The sequence below is a fragment of the Balaenoptera musculus genome, chromosome 18, assembly GCF_009873245.2.
Source record: "Balaenoptera musculus isolate JJ_BM4_2016_0621 chromosome 18, mBalMus1.pri.v3, whole genome shotgun sequence".
NCBI classification, from domain to species: domain Eukaryota; kingdom Metazoa; phylum Chordata; class Mammalia; order Artiodactyla; family Balaenopteridae; genus Balaenoptera; species Balaenoptera musculus.
In genome coordinates, this window is record NC_045802.1 from 14,283,417 (window position 1) to 14,303,814 (window position 20,398).

At 42.8% G+C, this 20,398-nt stretch overlaps 1 protein-coding gene across 1 annotated transcript; it reads right to left on the bottom strand.

The window, feature by feature from the left end:
• Window positions 1-4,164: 4,164 nt before the first annotated feature.
• STOML3 (stomatin like 3) lies at window positions 4,165-20,160 on the bottom strand. The gene is made up of 7 exons (XM_036831849.1): window positions 19,627-20,160; window positions 12,476-12,579; window positions 12,302-12,374; window positions 9,578-9,660; window positions 7,703-7,906; window positions 5,887-6,021; window positions 4,165-4,534 (listed from the first exon to the last, which is right to left on the bottom strand). The coding sequence occupies exons 2-7, from the start codon at window positions 12,515-12,517 to the stop codon at window positions 4,310-4,312; spliced, it is 762 nt and encodes a 253-aa protein (XP_036687744.1). The 5' UTR covers window positions 12,518-12,579; window positions 19,627-20,160; the 3' UTR covers window positions 4,165-4,309.
• Window positions 20,161-20,398: the final 238 nt, after the last annotated feature.

Sequence of the window (20,398 nt, forward strand, 5' to 3'; positions counted from 1 at the left end):
CACCCTTTAGGACATGAAAGGCCAGGCTTTGCTGGCTGGATCACAGAGTTTTGTGTAAGAGACATCCAGACAGGAAGAGAAAGGGGTGGGAACCTACCCTGTTCTAGTATCAGAGGACAGCGGGAAACGGGGGTTAAGAGAGAGAGAGACAGAGAGATGGTGGGAGGAGGAGGAAGGGAGGGAGGGAGCGAGGGAAGGAGAGAAGGAGGGGTGACTGGGAGGCTGATTGGGTAGGAGAGGATTACAGCAAGAGCAAGCGGGGTCTTGCCCCTCCCCCTACCATTTCCCATTTATGACTCTGGAAAGAGATCGCCTCTCCAGGGATCCCTGTTCCAAGGTTGCGCACAGCCAAATACACTAGTACACAGTGCCTGCAATGTCGACAACCACTAGAGATTGTATTGGCCCAGCAACTAAGGGGCAATGCCTGGGGCAACACAGGGGGACTTCAGACTCCGCCTCAGCAGTATGGTCAGTGTCACGCCTTGCCTGTCGTTAAAACAGGAAAACCACCTGAAGGGGGTTCTCTGCACTGGTTTAAATGGGGTGGTGCTGGGACTGCATCTCAAGAAGATTGGACACTTCCTTCTCTCCAAAGAGGTTGTCAATTATTTCTCCCTCCTAACTCTGCCCTCCCTTCCAGCTTCCCTAAACACTTTAGCCTTATTCTGGGGGCAAGTGTGACTGTATTTTGAATATCATCCTTGACACTCACATTCCAGGAGAGCTCTGACCTTTCCTGATTCTTCTACAGTCCTTTGCCCCCAGATATACTTACTTTCAAAGGAGCCCTCTTTAATCAGCCTTTAGTAACTAATATAATAAATGACCTATGGTAATGCTAAAGAATTAAAGAAGCTGAATGCTGGAAGGCGGAGAGCAATTTGAATCTTCTGGAGAGTTTTCAAACCACACCTGCCGCGGCCCCGGAGATTCTGCTAGAGCTCTCACACCCCCATTCCCACCCCATTGGATGTGGGCGGGCTTCTCGTTTTGAAAAAGAATTTCCAGTGAGTGAGAGAACGATGACCTCCAGGGAGAACCACTAGTTTAGAGTTTGCTGTATGCTGACCGGAAAGATTTGCATTTTCAGTGCCATCACAGAAACCCAAAGAAGGGATAACTGAAGACTGCTGGCACTGGCTAGGAAAAGATTGGGGGAGCAAAATGTCCCTATATAAGTAGGGCCTCCCCGCTCAGGTGTCCTCAATGCCACAGCTGCCCTGGCCTGTGGCGAGTCCCTGCACCACTGTCCGTGAGACGTAGGGTCACTGGTGAACTGTCTACCTGGTGTGACTTCCTGGACTCAGATACTGGCTGACGTGGATGAACGATGCTAGATTTTGTTTTGTCTGTTAAAATGCACATATTTGCCCTGTAAGAAAAAAATCTGAACGTCAGTGAGTTTAAAAATGAGTACTAGAGTCAGTAGAATCTACTGAAAAATTCATAAGCCGTGAATTGAACAAAAATCCTATCAAGTATGATATGGTTTCATGGGAAAAATAGGTTACAAAACCAAAGGTAGAGTGGGATCCCCGTTTTGCATTTATATGAAAATAGTACCTGTATGTTGAGGGGAGCGCGTGGAGGGGATGTGAGTGGAGACGGGGGTAGATGGAGGGGCAGGAATGTGAGGGTAGGGGTGATGCGGGGAGTGTGTGTGGGGTGTGGAAGGGAGTGTGAGTGTGTCAGGGTTCGTGTGTGCATGCTCTCACAGGCCTAAACACAGCAGAAACTATAGTGGGCACCCAGACTTCTAAAACCCTGAAGGTTGGTATTGAAGGCAAAAAAGCGGTGCAAGGGCTCTGTCACTCGTCCACCCAGCTGCCCCCAGTAAAACTCAATGATGTTTAAGAGCAAGAACTTTGGAGTCAGAGCTGGCTTTCAATCCTCACGCAACGCTCACGAGCTGAGGGACCCTGGACAAGTTATGCAGCCTCTTGACATCATTTTCTCATCTGTAAAACGAGGATATTTCTTAGCGTCCATACGGGACCAGGCACAGTGTCACACATGGCAGACATTCGATAAACGGTAACTTTAAAACATTCTAGCCCATTGCCCAAAATGGATCCCGAAAGAAAACTGCACCATGGCAACAAAATAATCTCCAAGGGAGCAATTTTGAAAATATATGCGCATTCTATGGCTTCTTTATTTTTAAGAGGTTTTTTGGGTTTTGGTGTTTAGAGAGGAAGAATAGAGTTTGCAAGCTATTCTTGATGACTTGTGGCTCTTGGGACTAATGATAGAGTGAAAACATGAAGCCCACAGGCTAATGTTCCCCAGGGATTTCTACCAACCAAACCTTGTACAAGCATCGTCACTTGTAAGCAAACAAACTGGAGCTTGCAGCCTCCTTATGCCTTGTCTCACCCTCTGACAAAGGTGCTGGGAGGCTGAGATTGGCCCCCAGTCCCAGCAGGAGGACACACAACCAGAGAGTTGAATGCAATCTGCCTAGAGGAGGTGGTGATAAATTTGCAGCCGGAAGCCTCATGCCTTTTTAGTCTTTTTTTTTCTTCAGGTGGAATAATCTTTATTTTTACTAAATGATTAGTCTTCTAAATAATTAGAAAGCTTCTATAAAATTAGTATTTCTAGGTGATTTCTGTATTATATGTTACTTCCATTTTTCTCTTTTTTAAATTAATTTATTTATTTATTTATTTTTGGCTGTGTTGGGTCTTCGTTTCTGTGTGAGGGCTTTCTCTAGTTGTGGCAAGCGGGGGCCACTCTTCATCACGGTGCGCGGGCCTCTCAGTATCGTGGCCTCTCTTGTTGCGGAGCACAGGCTCCAGACGCGCAGGCTCAGTAGTTGTGGCTCACGGGCCTAGTTGCTCCGCGGCATGTGGGATCTTCCCAGACCAAGGCTCGAACCCGTGTCCCCTGAATTAGCAGGCAGATTCTCAACCACTGCGCCACCAGGGAAGCCCTCTTTTTTTTTCTTTACTGGAGTATAATTGCTTTACACTGTTGTGTTAGTTTCTGCTGTACAACGAAGTGCATCAGCTATGTGTATACATATATCCCCTCCCTCCTGGACCTCCCTCCTACCCATCCCACCCATCTAGGTCATCACAGAGCACTGAGCTGAGCCCCCCATGCTATACCGCAGGTTCCCACTAGCTATCTATTTTACACATGATAGTGTGTTTAACATCAAAATCAATCACAATTTTAAGCATTGTGGGGTTTTGCTGTAACGATTGGAAATTTAGCCAATAATAAATTTAGCCAACTTTGGAATTAGGAAGCAAATAGCTAAGTATTGGAAATTTAGCCAATAATCACTTTGGAATTATACAGCAAATAGCTAGTAGAAATATGTGTTACTTTGCAGATTATCTAGAGTGCTTCTTAAACCCATTAAAAAGTAATTCTGGGGTTTCCTTGGTGGCGCAGCGGTTAAGAATCCGCCTGCCAATGCAGGGGACACGGGTTCAAGCCCTGGTCTGGGAAGATCCCACATGCCGTGGAGCAACTAAGCCTGTGCGCCACAACTACTGAGCCTGCCCTCTAGAGCCCGTGAGCCACAACTACTGAGCCCCTGTGCCACAACTACAGAAGCCCACGTTCCTAGAGCTCGTGCTCCGCAACAAAGAGTAGCCCCCGCTCGCCACAACTAGAGAAAGCCCGCACGCAGCAACAAAGACCCGATGCAGCCAAAAATAAATAAATAAAATAAATAAATAAATTTTTTAAAAAGTAATTTCCCCCAGCTACTACAAGAAAGTTCCTGCTCTAAGTCAGGGACACCTACTCACTGATTCTCATAAGAATAATGCAAAGTACGTTTATGTTCTTAAAAATAAAAGTAGGGCTTCCCTGGTGGCGCAGTGGTTGAGAATCTGCCTGCCAATGCAGGGGACATGGGTTCGAGCCCTGGCCCGGGAAGATCCCACATGCCGCGGAGCAACTAGGCCCATGAGCCACAACTATTGAGCCTGCGCGTCTGGAGCCTGTGCTCCCAACAAGAGAGGCCGCGATAGTGAGAGGCCCGCGCACCGCGATGAAGAGTGGCCCCCGCTTGCCACAACTAGAGAAAGCCCTTGCACAGAAACGAAGACCCAACACAGCCAAAAATAAATTAATTAAAAAAAATAAAAATAAAAATAAAAAAAGTAGTATATGGCCTTCTTTTTTCTTTTTCTTTTTTTATAGCCTCTATAGCATCTCCCTGCTAACGCTGTTCCAGCTGTAGAGTTACTCTGCTTAAATAGTGTTGAAATTCTCAACGCTTCTCACTGCTGGTCTCCACAGGAACAGATGTGCCTCCCTAAGCAATGGCTGCAGCAGGGGGATCTCAGGTTCTGTTAGGGACGTTCTTGTGGTTACTGTAGCTGATGCCGCCCATGCCATCTAGTACGTTCATGGGCAGAGGAAACACAATGGTGGAATTCTTCTCTGTGGCCACGGTGGTTAAGGTCTGCAGGTAACGCAGCTGGAGGGCGATGGGGGACTCAGCCAGCACCTTGGAGGCTGACTTCAGGGCTTCAGAAGCATTCATTTCTCCTTCTGCTGCAAGGATCTAAATCGACAGAAATAAAAGCCTTTAGACGTACAAGTTTACAGCTGTCACTAGTGCTTTCTTTTCCTGGGTCTGCACGGATACTTCTCTCCCAGCCCCTACTTGGCCACCCGTGTTTCATCTGCTTGCTCCTTTGGCAAGGATTAGAGTTCCACATCCTAATGTGATTAGAGAAATGTGAGGAGGTTGCAGGAAGCAGGCAGATAGCTTACAAATTATGAGTCCCTAGATTTCATCCTCAAACAAAATAAAAGCACTGCCTTTAACCGGAACAAATACAGGTCCATCTACCCGAGTGATGCTCTTGAATCACCCTGGAGCCTCTCCATCGCCTGCTTTCGTTTTCAGAGAAGTCAGAAATTCAAGGCCTCCAACTGGCTTTTTTTCTGTCCTTTCTACTTACCATAGATGTTTTTTTTTTTAATTTCATTCTGTTGCCAATTTTGTCTCATTCTTACAATGTAAGGATTGTTTCAAGTTCTCCCCGCTCTTGATTGCAAGCGGCAGCAAGTGCCAGTCTGCAAACCCTCACTGGAGCTCTCCTAAGTGCCCTGCTCCTCCTCTGGTTCTCAGACTGCCCGAGAATGACCGGAAAACAGCTGCCCCTCTGTGGGCACGCACTGCCCACGTGCAAAAGCGACTCCCAAGTCAACTGCTTAGAGGCTGCTGGAGCTTAGCAGAGAATCCAGAGATAAAGTAGAGGGAAACCTCCCTCGAGTCCCAAGTAAGATTCCAAAGGGGGTACTTGGAGCATTCTAATCTTAATTGGCTTCTGATACTTCAGGAAACCCATCCGCACAGATATGAGGGCTATGGATCCAACAGATTCAAGAACACTCGAGACCAAGCTGCATTCACATTTTGTAATTCTAACCTGGATTGTAGTAATCCCCCTCCTTTTAATTCAGTTCACTTAACACACTAGGAGGAAGATACTCCAAAGACAGGCACCAAGTTGCTGCATCAGAATCATCAGCTTTATAACAATGCAGGTTCCTGGGCCCACCAGAGACTCTGCTTCACCGAGTCTGAGGTGAGGCCTGGGAATTGGTGTTTGCTTTGCTCATCTCTCTCTAGGAGGCTCTGCTGTGTGGCCAGCGTGGGGACCTGGCTGAGTCACTGAGTATGTTGCTGATCACCCTTGACCCAAGACCTAATACCAAGCTGCCTCAAGGTGCATTAAGCTGCCTACGAGCTTTTAACTCAAGGGGAAATTCTCAGTAAAAACTGTGAAAAAGAAACCCTCTTCTTACTGAAATCCTTGAGGGGACCTGAGCTTCCTTTCAAGCCCCATCCTTGTTGGCTCCAAGGCTGGGAAGCTCGCCCTCCAATGCAGATGGAGTCGCCCTTACCCTGGCCCTGGCCTCCCGGGTGGCCTCGGCCTCAGCAGCCATGGACCTCTGCAACTGCCCGGGAATCCGGACGTCTTTGATCTCCACTTGGGCCACCTGGATCCCCCACAGCTTGGTGGCATCATCAAGTAAAGTCTGTTTCCAAGTCAAAAGAAAGGTGGTTGATCAGAAGACAGGTGTGCAATCGAAGTTTCTGATACACGTTATATATGCAAGAGAAGTCCTCTTCTTTTTCTCCTTCTGTATTTACAGCGTTTGGAGTGAGACAGTTTGGAAAGGGGATAGGAGTTCTTATCGCCCACTTCCTGGCATTGAAGTGAATCCTGGGAAGGATTCAGAAACAAAACTTGATAGGTCTTTTAATAGGTGGTCTCTGAGCAGGTCCACCCCAAACCATTCCTAATGAAGTATACACTGTCCATCTAGATTTGAGCAAATACCCCACATTTTCTTGTCACTGACACCAAACAGGCAGCAATGGATTTTGTCCTGGTTCTGCCATTTGCAGCTGTGAATCATTGGGCCGGTTACTTAACCTTTCTGATTCTCAGTTTTCACACTATAAAAGATTTTCTTTCAGGATTGTCATGAGTTTTGGAGATAATACATGTTAAAATATCTATCGGTGCCCAGCAACAATAACTCAGTACATATTATCACTGGGTACTTTTTGAGATATTATTTGTCTTGCTCTGTTTAACCTCTGACCTGTGGCTCAGTTTTAAACAGGTAGCAAGGCTTATATTTTTTAGAGCGGAAGAAGCCTAAAATCAAAGACATCCTCATCTTTTGTTAAAGCTTAAGACCACTGAAGATATCTTGCTGGTTATCCTGGAGGGGAAGGGATGAGAAAGAATGCCTTGATAAATAGTGAGACCAGATAGGTAGTTCCCTCAAAGGGGAAAGGGCAGAGATCTACGTGATACCAAGTAACAAGTGAGCCCGAGCTTTTCTGTGATCCCTGCAGAGAGCTGGGAGATGGGGAGACCTCACAAGAAGCCAGTGACCTGACTGTGATGGGCAAACATCTGAGTCGTTGAACTTGTGTGGCTCTTAGAATGACGTGGAGAGTTATCATGCAGAACTGATATTATCTTATAAAACCTTGGGGACTTTGCACTACCTTAGGGACTGGAGGAGAGGCCAAGAAGGACCAAAGTTGAATTTCCCTCTTAACTTACGGAAGGCAGGTTCAGAAGCAAAATGTAATTGATTCAGGAAAACACACAAATGTGATTGTCTGTAATCTAGGGTGTACGAGAGGTGAGATGGATACCTGTTACATCCTCATCAATATTATAATTATGATTACTATTACTATGATTACTATCAACAATGTCATTATTGGTATTAGTACATGAAGTCGGATTTCCCAGGGATAGCAGTCCTGTGCTGTCTTGACCAAACCTCCTTCTAACGTTCACATTCCCCTGAAATGCAAGAATATACGGGCTGCCTGACAAATGGCAGCCCTTCCTCTGGAGTAATCTAAACTAAAAATAACTCTGATCTCTAAGTTCTTCAAAAAAGGCTAAAGTGTACAATGGTAATTCATAATTTTGAATTCCACACACACTCCAACAGCTCCCTGCTCCCACTCAGATTTTTAAATCTGGACCTCATGATTATACAAAAAAAAAAAAAAAGTGAAATCCCAAACTGAAGCCCATCTGTTTAGAGCAGTTGTGTATATGTGTGTATGTGTGTGTGTGTGTACACATGGGGAGGGTTGCTTTAGACTGCTGATATTTGATCATCACTGTTAATTAAAATGAGTGAATGAAAGAGGTAGGCTATTGGTCCTTGATGTCTTTACCTGGATGCTATGGGCAATCTCTTCCCGGCCAGCTAGGATTTGGGACAAGGTCTGTGTCCCTAAGACATTTCTCAGAGTGGTCTGAGCCAGCAGAAATGTGGCTTGGTGGACATCGTTGACGTTAGCCACTGCCGAGACGGCACTATAGATTCTGTAATAGACCACTCCATCCACTTGAGTGGTCACAGAGTCTCTGGTGAGGATCTGGAGATCAAGAACATAGAAAATCACATGTTTATGACTTTCACAATGATTGATCAACAAAGGGTCAGCCAGTCCCAGAGCCCTCTCCACAGGAAGAGAGCTTCAATGACAACTCATGCCAGCATCACCAAAAATCTGTCCTGGCTTGAGTATACTATCATCCTTGTTGATAGCAAAATTCCTACACGGGTGTGATCTGTACCTATCCCTGTAACTTCATCTTAGAGAAGTCAGAAGTGAAATAGGTATTTCCATTTTAAAATGTAATAGTAGAACCCTGTTGGAATTCTACCATCTAAATAGAGATAGAACATCTGTTTCCCTGATACCTGAAATCATTTTGGTTCTTAGTTTCATCAGGCTTGATGAATAGCAGTGCTTCTTAGAAAACATAGATGGCACCAGAGACCGTGTTCTGTATTCAAATAAAGAAAAATCAATTTATAGAGGCGCTGCATTAATTGTTCTGAATTAACATGACAAAGTACTTTGGAGCAAATGAGCTTTCTGTGGGTACCATGAAAGCAGGACCTAGAACTCCCTTCTCCCGTCTAGAACTGTTTACTATGGAGCCAGAAAAGGCCCATGGTAGTCCCTAAACATCCTAAGCTCTCTTATGATTACGGCTGAATTCCAAAGTAAGGACTCTGCAGTTCCCACCAATGGCATGAAGACATCATTGTTGAGTCTCGATTGAGTTTTCTGGACCAGAGAGAGGAAAATTAACATTTCCTCATAAATGTTGATTTTCTCACTTCTCATCCCCTTTGCCCTCCCACACATTTTCTTTTCTCTTCCTGGATCATTTTGTTTATCACAAATTGGCATGATTATTGGCAATTCTGTTTCTCTTCCTTATCACCCAGTTACTGGGTCTGGTCATTTAGTTGCTGTACTTTAAGAATTGAAAAGAACTATTTGAAATCCAGTTACAGGTGAGCCCTGTACAGTGTCTGCTCTTTCCCCATGCACACTCCACTTTGTTGCATCCAAACACTCAAAAAATTTAGTGCAGTACACACGGCTATATTTAAAATGGGTAACCAACAAGGACCTACTGTATAGCACAGGGAACTCTGCTCAATATTCTGTAACAACCTAAATGGGAAAAGAATTTGAAAAAGAATAGATATATGTATACGTATAACTGAATCACTTTGCTATACACCTGAAAGTAACACAACATTGTTAGTCAACTATGCTCCAATATAAAATAAAAAGTTAACAAAATTTAATGCAGAGGTGAGTGATATCGATATTACTAAAACATTTCCGGAGACGGTGATGGAAAGGATAAAGTCATAACCAGTCACCAAATCAATTTCAGCCCCCTCGTACAATGATTTATCAGACTCTTCCAGGGATCGGCTTGTCATTCTCCATCCCAGTTTCTCTGCCATCTGTATCCCTTCTCTCTCTTCTCTCAGACTTTCTCCCACCCAGTCATTGCAGGTCTTCTAGCAATTCAGCCCTTGCCCTTGGCTTCATTCTCATTTGGCGAAACAAAGTCCAGTAGTCTCAGGAGCCACCTAGGACTCCCCAAGCAGATCTCTAAGAATTCAGTTCATCTTTCCCTTTATAGTTTGAAAACATATGATACAGTCTCAATTGTCCCTGTAACAGGGAAGATATTGGTTTTATTTCTAGAAACATAGCTTTAATCAGCATTACCTCCTGTGGAGGGATGTTGCACGTAACGGTCCGGAGATCAACTTTGACAAACACGTCTATGCAAGGCAGGACCAGGATCAAACCTATGCAAAAGAAAATATGGTTTAAAATTTCACCCGACTGAAAATAACTGCAACAAATTGTCTGCTAGCTATACAGTACATTATTTGCATGGGACTATAAATGCTTCTCAGATGATCTTCCATATGTACACCTATAACTTTGGGGAAATTATTTCCTGCTATGAGTCAATGACTAAAGAAAAGTGATTCCTTAGAAATTAAAATCTTTTGGTAAAAAGCTGAAGATCCTTGACAATTAATTTTTAGATTTTCTTTTGTACAACATTCAACTTACTTCTGTCCAAGTGCTGAGTGTGACATTTATTTAAAAGGATATTTTGGAAATTGGTTTCTTTATGTTAAAGGTATCTGTATAAAAGATTCAATCGATAGACTTTAGACCTTGAATATCAGTGACTGTCAACATTCTCATTTATCTTCATTAGTACTGAAGGAATGTTAGAATTGAAATCTTCCCAGGATTTCAGTGTCCCCAAAACCAATGTATTACAAAATTTGTAGTTTCTCTGTAGCTGTGTTCTAGTTTATATACAATGACATTCCTCAGTTGTAAATACTTTTACTTATCTCTTGTGAAGATTTGGATTGAGGTAGGGATAGGGCTAAGGAAACTCATTTGAGGATTCTATGACTCCTTAACATTGCCCTGGGGAAGTTTCTCTACAGCAAGAGTTATAGAGATTAGAACCATAAGGCATGTCAGCAAGATGGGGACACCAACCCATTTTCATTTACCCGAAGGATTCTGTGCTATTGTTTTTGTTTTCAAAGAAGAAGCAAGTTTCTACACTGAGTATCATGAAAAGTACTGGTAGCATCAACAGAAAACACTGCTAAGGTGCTTTCTTTCTTTTGGTGTCTAAACCTTTCTGGTGTAAGGATTACTTCCTAATTTACCTTTTTTTTTTGGTGCTAAGTCACCAGTTAAGATCATGGCCCTTAGAACTAGAGAGAGTTAAGTTCCAGCCCTACAACTTACGAGCTTGTGACCTGCGAACATTTATCTAATTTTCCTGAGCTTCAGTCACCTAATATCTATAAGATGGCGGTGAAGATTAAGCATGTGTCAACATGATAATGAAATAAAATACTAAACATAGTGCCAGACATGTATTCAGTGCTCAAAAGTAGCAGCTCCTGTTATGAATACTTTTATTATTAAAGAATAATTTACTATTTACAGAAGTGGAGATGATTTCCATTAGCAATTTGACCTGTTTTCCTCCGGCTCTTATGACATTCTGAGGTAACTCCTTAGCCCCAGAGACATGTATGACGAGATTAGTTATCCTGGGAGATTTAGTGGTGAACTCTTCTGGGAAAATTCATTTAAAAGAGACTTTTCTCTAGAGTCCTACAAGTTATAGCTATTTGACCTCTCTCAAATCCAATTTTATTCTAATTTATAATCTTGGCTCCACCAGGTGAAACATGACCAGGAAGGGGTTAACTTTGTTCTAGTATTTCTCACTTGGACAATTCTAACACCTCTATTTGGACAAACTCATAAAAATATCCATAATAAGCAATTTTTGCCCTCTTTCTCTTAGGTTCCTTATTAGACAAGTAGGATTATGTCAATACTACTTGAAATGGCCAAGTCTCCGTAACAAGCTTCCCCTTTGGAAGTTTCTCATATGTTTAAAAATGTAACAGATACCTGAGTGCCTACCGTAGTACATGGCCAAGTGCAAAGCGCACAGAGTGAATAAGGAAGTTCCTTCCCCCGAGAGACCCTACAGTGCAGTTGGAGGGAGAATGATTTTACTTAAATACATCACATTAGGGGGCAGAAAGCAAATGTTATTAGAGAAGTATAGCAAATAACCATTCTCTTCCATGTGCCTTCCAAGATGCTGTTTGGAGAGCCTCCCCTGTCAAGAATATTAGAACCTATCGTATGAAATTGCGATTTTGGTGGGTCGAAATCAAACATTAGCAATTTCATAGGGTTCAACAAAATATGCACAAGAGAAGTTATGAGTAGTAAATCAGTGTCTTACTCCTGAGGACTTTTAGTACCGATACTCCTGGCTCCCACAAAAGAAAATCCCATCCTTTTATGATATGAACAGTTTGGGACATTTTTTATTCTGAGGCTGTAGAGAAAGGATGGAAATAAAGACCACATTTGACGAAAGGAATTGTCAAATGGCTTCCAGCTCTATGTTGCTCTTAATCTACTTGACAAGAGAGGACATTACCTTTGACTTTTCCATTGGCTCTTTCAAAGAGTGAGAATCAAACACTAGCTCCCGGAATACTCTCCCTGAGTAACTTCATTGTCTACCTTGGCCATTTACTCCCTCCCTTCATTCTTCTCTCATTCTCTTAGTGGCCCTGGTGATAAGGGACACCCAGCCAATGTAACCGGAGCCACTCTTTGTTCACATTCACTGAAACTCTCAGGGGGAGTGTTAGAACGCTGATCCAGATTCCAAATCTCTCCAGCTAATGGTCTAGCGAGCACTCCTGTTAACTCAAGAAAGAGGACAAGATCCTTCAATTGCACAGAAAGGCAAGGGCTCCAGCTTCCTGTGATTTTTTTTTTTCAATAAATGTTGCCAGAGAAATTTTTTGGTGGCAGTAGTAGCAGTAATAGGTGCCCGTGATCCTTATCACAAGCAGGGCAGTGTCATACCTGGCCCTTTGGCTTTGTCAGCTTGGATGCGTCCCAGTCGGAATACAACAGCACGTTCGTACTCCTTAATGATCTAAGAGATTAAGGGAGAGCATTTAGTCTTAATGATTCATCAGCTCATAGAGAGAGAGAGAGAGAGAGAGAGAGAGCCCAGTTTATTCCCCAGGGTATTACCTTCAAGCACATCCATATGGAGATAGGGAAAGTAATGATCATCAACAGGAAAGAAAACGAAAACAGGATCCAGCCACATATACCAAGCCCTTTACTCTTGACGCCTAGGAAATGAGGAGGCAATGCTGTAACTGACATGGTTCTTAGGAAAGCGATTCAGCTGCTTGGATGAGGAAACCATCCAGAGGGCTGGCCAAGCCAGGGTGGGGCTGAGGAAGCAACCTGAATCCACACACACGCGTGATTGCAGTAAACACCACACGCACACGCACACACACACACACACACACGGAAAATATTCCTTCAGGTTTTTAGATGAAAACTGACCTGTCCCTTCCAAGAAAAGTCTCAGAGCAATCAATAACAGTAATTACCATTACATTTACATAGGGCTGCCATGGTTTATTATTCTCAAAACACATAAAACTACCCGCCTCAGGATCATCAGGGTGTCATTTTAAAAGACAGATTTCTGGGCCCCCAGAATTCTCCAGGGGAAGTCAAGGCAACCTCTGGGGCGGATAGGTAGGTACTCTTATCCCCAAACAAGTCAATAGAACACAAGGAAAAACATTTTCCAGAGTGCTTACGTTTGAGTTTCTATGAGCGTCTTTAACTTACCAGTGTGGTGGCCTCAGGAAAGACACCCGATCTTTCTGAGTCTCCATTTCTTCATCTGTAGGATGGGGATAGAAATTACCTACCTTGAAGGATTCGATGAGGATTAAATGAGATTATTTATATAAGGCACCTAGCCCAAACATTAATATCTACCTTAGTAAATGTATATTACTACACTTATTCCCATCTTACAGATTGATAGATACTTTAGAATTCTTTATATTCACTATTTCACCTTGTTTTCAATCCTTGCTGCTTCTTGGTTCTCTTCTCCTTGACAACGAGCCCCATCCTCACCCCTACACTTCCTCCGATTGATTTCACATTCTCCACACAAGCACTAGAACTAATCATCTTTGCTAGACAGCTCTACTCAGATGATCCACGAACACCTTATGCTATTATGCGTCTATCTCAGTTAATGTCTTAACCATCCGTACTTAACCATACGCATGATTATCCAGGTTAGAGACACAGGGTCCCCATTGCCTCTTCCCTATCCAACTACAGAAGTCACTAAGCCTCATTGATACCACCTCAAATTCAGCCTCACTTATCCATTTTACTGCAACGGGTTCATTGGCGAACAGAAATTTATGAACATCTACAAGATTCTAGGGTTTTGCTCTTACAGATAATGCTGTGATGAGCCCTTTTTAATGTGTGTTTTTGTGCACTTGTGTAGGATGAATTCCTGGCAGTGGAAGTGTTAGGTCAAAGGGATCAGTATTTATAATTTTGTTAGATGGTAAGTGCCCTTCAAAGAGTTTGTACTCTGTGCCTATTCCCACATGCCCGTCCTCACTAGATATTTTCAGTCTTCTCAGTGGTGACATTCTGATAGATGAAAAGTATCTAAGTTTTAGATACATATTTCATATTAAAACCTTTTGAGTGCAAATGTCCTTTTACAGGCTTTAAATATACATAAAGATATACTCAATAACAATAAGGACTTGCCTGCATACACCAAAGTTTAAATTCCCAAAATATCACCTTCCATAACTTTGGACCACATTATGGTAGATCAGACTATTATTATTCAGGATGAAAAGACATTTTGTGCCTTCTCATGGGATCTCTGTTGTATTTTATTTATTAGCGCTTTTAAAAATTATTAGTAATAACACAGCTTGTATATACATTCTCACTGTTAAAAAAAAAAAATCCAAGAAATACAGATAAAACTAAAATCCCCCCGATCATCCTCTCCTCAGTCCACTTTTATCTAGAATGTTTCCATAGTTATCAACTTGGTGTATGTCCTTATAGACCCATTCCTATGTATTTACATACATGTATCTACAATTAGAAAACACTTGGTTTCGACTTGTAGATTTTGTGAGAAAAGACATCACACTGTAAGTTTCTACTTTTTTTAACTGAATATGTTTGGGAGATATTTCCATGTCAGTACATCTGGATCCACCTCATTCTTCTTCATTGTTGCCTCCTATCCTAAATTTGTGACTCAGTTTATTAAGCCATTCTCCTATTGATGGATATTATGGTCACTTGCAATTTTGCCTTTACAAACAAGGCTGCAATAGCTGTGCTTGTACACGCCTCTCCCAGACACTCTGCATCTTGAGGAAAGCATTGGGAAGGCAGCACAGTTCTTGAGCCCTCTGGTGTGTTCCCTCCCTGCTGACACGGCCGCATTTGGTGTTCAGGAACTTTGGGGTGCTGGGGGCTGTGACATTAGCACTGCTGCACACACAGGCAGCTGGGACTCCAACAAGGACAACAGCTATGCTTTATGCCCTGAGCAAGCCCTAGACATGTCCAGACTAGCTACAGCCTTAACACCAAGCTGCAAAAGCAAGTGCTTGTCGCAGAGAAAACTGGCCTGACCTCCGGGAGCTCCTCTGCAGTCCCACCCAGCCCTATAGTATCATTACCTGTGATCGAGGCTCTGTTAAGTACTAAATGTGCAGAGAGAGACCAGAGATGAGGACACGATTAATCTTCCAAGATTTACACTTGAGCGTTAGAATTAGCCAGGCCGCTGCTGCTGGGAGAATGGGCGGAGCCTGGGGGTGTCGTTAGCTGCCGGTGAAAGTGGGACTGTCGGCTTCCCCGCAGGGCTCGGCAGCTCAGCCTTGCGAGCAGCGAGCACAAAACGCTGCTTCTGCAGCTTCCTGCAGAGCAGATCTTTCAGCCAGCCTTGCCCCTCCCCACCTCGCCCGCAGTTAAAACTGTGGGTGCTGCGCTGAGAATTGGATTTGAGGATTCCAATTCCAATTCAAAGGAAATACTGGGACCGTATGACAAAGGCTCTTCAGAAATCTCCCTTTACCTCAACCTACACAAGGATTCTTCCAGAGCCTTCCCTGAGCCATTCCCTGGAGGGGACGATGGGAAGAAAATGGGCCACACACCCTCTCTGTTAGCCATGAAGCCCTGAGCTCATCTGATCATCTCCTGCTTTATCCAGATCCATGGATGGGTGTTTTCTATGGGTAACTGTCACCATACCATAAAGCCATCATCATATTACTTCCTGGTAGAGAAATAGACTTTGTCACCCCTGGAAAATTGCCCGCCGGTTTCTCATTCATCCACTTAACAGATATTTTACCAGTTTATATGCCAGGCACACTGTGCTAGAGCTGCAGATACAAAAGAGAATAAGTTGGGGAACTTTCCAACAAGAGCTGGAACATCTTTCCCTCAATCTGCAAAATGAAAGGTGAGTCATAATGCACAGAACCTGAGGCCCGGCGCTGCTGGCACTGGGGAGAAGGACTCTGGGACTTCAGTTGGGAGGACTTTAAAGATAACTGAGGCCAACCCTGCATTTTGCAGCCAGAAAACTTCCTGGTCAGTGTTGTCACCGTCATCTCAATCTCTCTTTAGGTAAAGTGGTACCCACAAGTTCCACAGTCTTAGGCAGTGAGGCAAAACTAAGCTTCATTTGTCGAGGCACGCCTCTGGGGCTTTGTTCCTGGAGCTTAGATGCCGCCCATAGCACCAGAGGAGACTTAAATACCCTCTAGGACTAGGGATAAACACTCAAGGCAAGATCTGTAACTCGTGTGAGGCTAGGAAATAAGGAAGAATATTCTAGATCACTAACTCCACTTAGATAGCTTTAGAAGTGGCAATGAATTTCAGGAAATACAACAGACTAGGTGACTTGGTGACTTATTTCCCAACTTTGGCTTGATCAACAGTATTTAAATATTAGATCAATTCTATATGCAATCCATGCCCACAGATCTGTGTTACTGTAAATAGTCATTTCCTCTCGAAGCAGAAATAACCATTTAGGTAACAGGACAGTGTTTAAAATACCAAAACTGAATGATGTACATTACACATCAGGGAAATGAAAATGAAAACCACAATGAGATAAAAATACACAGCTTCCAGAATGGCAAATGCTAAAGACTGACAGTGCCACATTTTAGCAAGGGTGTGGAGCAATGGGAATTCTCATGTTCGAGAATTGATACAATTATCTTGAAAAACTATTCGGAAGTATCTATTAAAGCCAAACACACACTTACTTTACGACTCAGTATTCAACTTCTAAGTAATATCTCAGAGAAATGAGTGCTGATTACAGTGAAAAACATATTCAGGAATGTTTATTGCAATTTTGTTCGTAAAATCCAAGAAATGAAGAACCGTCCAAACCTACCAACAGTAAAATGAATAAATAAAGTTGTGGTATGTTCATAGAAAAGATTACTCAGGAAGAAAAAAGACAAGGTTACTGCTATACACTATTCAAAATATGGATGAATCTCATAGACAAAATATTGGGCAAAATAAGCCAGACACAAGAGTACACACTTTTTGATTCCACGTATAAGAGTACATACCGTACGATCTCGTATTGTATCATTTCGTTCAAGAAGAGGCAAAATTAATCTATTATGTCTGAAGTCAGAGTAGTACTGTCTCTAGGTAGTGGGTGGAGTTTTGTCAGTTGGGTATTATCTGGGAAGAGATAAGGAAGCTTTGTAGGGTGCTGGAAATGTTCCATATCTTGATCTGGGTGGTGACTGCATAGACTTACACATATTGAGCCTGTGGAAATAAACAAAGACCAGCCAGCTAGAAAAGCAAAGGGTATTTATTCGGCTCTCACAAAAGAGTCAGCCTCTATCACTTGTGTTTTGGCAGAGACTCAAAGGCAGGCAGAGGAGTGGGGAAGCTTTATGGTGGAAAAAGGGGGAAGGCTTCAGGTGTGCCCTGATTGGAGGCTGTTGGCCTAGGGAAGCTGTAGACGGACAAAATAGAAGCAGAGCATCCTACGTGATTGGCGTAGGGGTACCCGCTTGGTTTTCTTTTGTTGGACCTAAGTTGGAATCGGGGACAAAAAGCAGGGGAGCTGTCAGCTGTTAATCAAGTCCTGGCCATTTGGGGCTGAATGTTACAGAAGTAATTATGTAGCTTCTGATAACAATGTGGTTTCCTGAGAATCTGACATCAAGCAGGCTGGCTTCCTGGGCTGATTATTGTAGATAAAAGGTTGGTTTTCTGGGCTGGTTGCTGCAGGTTGGTGGTCAGAATTCTATTTTTAGATATGGTCCAGCCCTTGTCTGTTGTGTATTCAGTCTGTCAAGCCAAGCACTTAAGACTTGTGCACTTTATTGTATGTATCTCATACCTCAATAAATGATTCACACAGAGACCAGAGGATACCTACGGGCAGGCTAGCATTGAAGATGGGAAACTCACTGCTTGTTCTGCATTCTCAGAAAGAAGAGGACATAGAGAAGGGAAGAGCTTTAGGCACAGCCAGCCTAGGGACAGACAGGCGACAATGCCTCACAGGGATGGAAAGTGCAGGTCCTGGGTCGGGGGACCCTGCGTTCTAATTGAGACACCGCCATTTGAAAGCTAGATGACATCTCACGAGTCACTCAACCTGCTGAGGTCTTATTTTCCTTCTGTTAACCCAATCATAACTAGTTGTGAGAGTTAAATAAATTACATGTAAAGGAATTATTAGCCACATCAGGAGGCCTTCTAATCAGCCAGGCCACTGACTAGGGTTTTCCTAGAGGTCTTAACGTTTCCTTCAGCTTGCCTCGCCATTAAAGAGATTTCCATTTTCCTTGAGCATTTCCTTTAGCACACTTACCTTTGTAAATCCTTTCTCTGCCCCTTTGAGATGTAAGTCTTTGTAAAAGCCTCTTGCTAGTTTTACGATCTGGGACTATCTTTCTCAAGGACCTGGGAGCCGTCCTCTTGAAAGGTAATCATCAGGTAGATAGCAACCCTAGCTCCCAGTCTCTGTGGGCCAGTAGGAGCCTAACTTCAGTAGGTACCAAAATTTCTGTACAGCTTGAAGGACCAAATGATGTTGTCTTGTTAATGTGTCCAAGATGGAGGAGGGCAAGGGCAAACTTATCCCACAAATCTCAGAGAAGGACTGATTTGCATCTCATAAACTGCCTAAAGCATATGAAATCAGAAGTTGTAACATAATAAGCCTCATTTTGTTTTGTTCTGTGATAGTGCGGGTTTTTCATTATAGTCAAAAACCAAAACCAAGTAAACCCATGAGCACTTTAAAATATTTCGCTGGTGATACAGCTTCAATCGTGCCATTTATCCAGTTGATGTCTCAACCTGTTACACGGAAACTAAAAAGTCTCATGAAACTTCTTGTTTAAAAAGATAATCAAGGTTACCCTTGAAGAGACCCCCCACTTGTACCTTCCAAATGATGTTCACTGCCTCCAATATATCCATGTTGCTAGGCCAACTTCACGAGAAAAGTTTCTTTTTCAATCCAGGTAGATACCTTTAAATGTATACTTTCTTTTACAAGCAAATAATGCCAAATGCACTCTCTATTTCTAACCTGCGCTATGACTTCTTTAGCAACATAAAGTACAGAGCACGGGTTAGGATACACACGCATACACCACCGCCACCACCATCATCATCACTTTCTGGACTTTCAACAAGTTTTTAAACTCTCCAAGACTCAATTTTCTCCACCATAAAATGAGGTTATAAAAAAATCTACCTCAGAATTATTGTAGCGTTTAAAAATATAACGTGAGCAAAATGCTTTACAATACAGAAGAGCCATTAACATTCACGGAGGCAGTTGGTAATTACAGGCTAAGTTTTCTTTGCTTCAACTTCTCTCCATGTATCAAACATGGTGTACCTCAAACCAGCTTTTCTATTTAATCATAGCACCATCAGATGATATTTGAAACTGGATAAATTTTAGCTTGTTCAACATGTCTTTGCTAGTTAACGCAAAAAATATGAATACAAAGGTAAACACAAATTCTATCTAACACTTAAGAAAAAGGGCATGTCATAGACTGCTCTTCAAGAAGCAAATAAAACCACGATAAGCAATGAATCCAAAATCCTGGGCTCTAAATGAAATTGAAGCCAATCTCAATAATGTATTAATCCACCTCGTGCTTGCTCGCTCTCTATAACGATACAACTCTCACTTTGCTTAATATACATAAAACAAACTTAAGGCAGGAAAAAAGGAACTTACCCACTAAATTCTCTTTATCCTGTTTCTCTGGGGAGGATGCCCCAGGATCCATCTCATTCTTGAGAAGCTTTTATACTTGGCAAATATGCATAGGTTTGGAGCCAGACCTGGGCTCCAGGCAGCACCCAGATGTGCTTCGGAGAAGGAAGGGCAGAGAGACGGAATGAGAGTGAGAGAAGCTCCTCTTCTTTCGTGAGCACCCTAAGGAGTAGTTTCCCTGGTGAAGGAAGCCTGTTAACATAAACAAAATGATCTCCTTCATGCGTTCAGGCTGCCATTGTTCATAGAGCGAACTCAAAACTACGTATATGAACTTCTGACTGTGTTGCTTCTTGTAAAACATTACTATGTAGTTTTCTATACAATTTATATTTTGTAAAACACTTCTATGCAATGTGTGTAACTTGTTTATCATTGTGAACTGTCCGATACACACGGCACGTATCTCCATCCTTATGTTTCAGATGAGAAAATTTCATCCGATGCATTTTACACACTGCAGTTAGTGATCTTTTTTTTTTTGTGAGTGACCTTTTGAAACTCAAATCTGATCATATCTCCATCCTGCTTAAAATAATCCAATGACTGCCAATCATAAATATGTAAAGATAAGAATCCTAAGTATCCTAAAGGAACTGCTAGTCTGTCTCTCCTTCCCTTTCCAGCCTCACTCACATGGTACTCCCCTCACGCACTTAGCAAGAGCCCCATTGGCCTACTGTCAATCCCACTAACCTATATGCGTCTTCTGTGCCACAGGGCCTTTGCACGTTACCATATGCATAATTCTTTGGTTCATGTTTGTTTCTTCC

Excerpts from the sequence above, each read along its gene's own strand:
- STOML3 (XM_036831849.1), bottom strand. The coding sequence starts at position 12,517 with ATGATCATTACTTTCCCTATCTCCATATGGATGTGCTTGAAG. Across the intron at positions 7,907-9,577 it reads GCAACATCCCTCCACAGGAG|ATCCTCACCAGAGACTCTGT; the intron begins GTAATGCTGATT and ends CTTGATCTCCAG. Across the intron at positions 6,022-7,702 it reads AGATTGCCCATAGCATCCAG|ACTTTACTTGATGATGCCAC; the intron begins GTAAAGACATCA and ends ACTTGGAAACAG.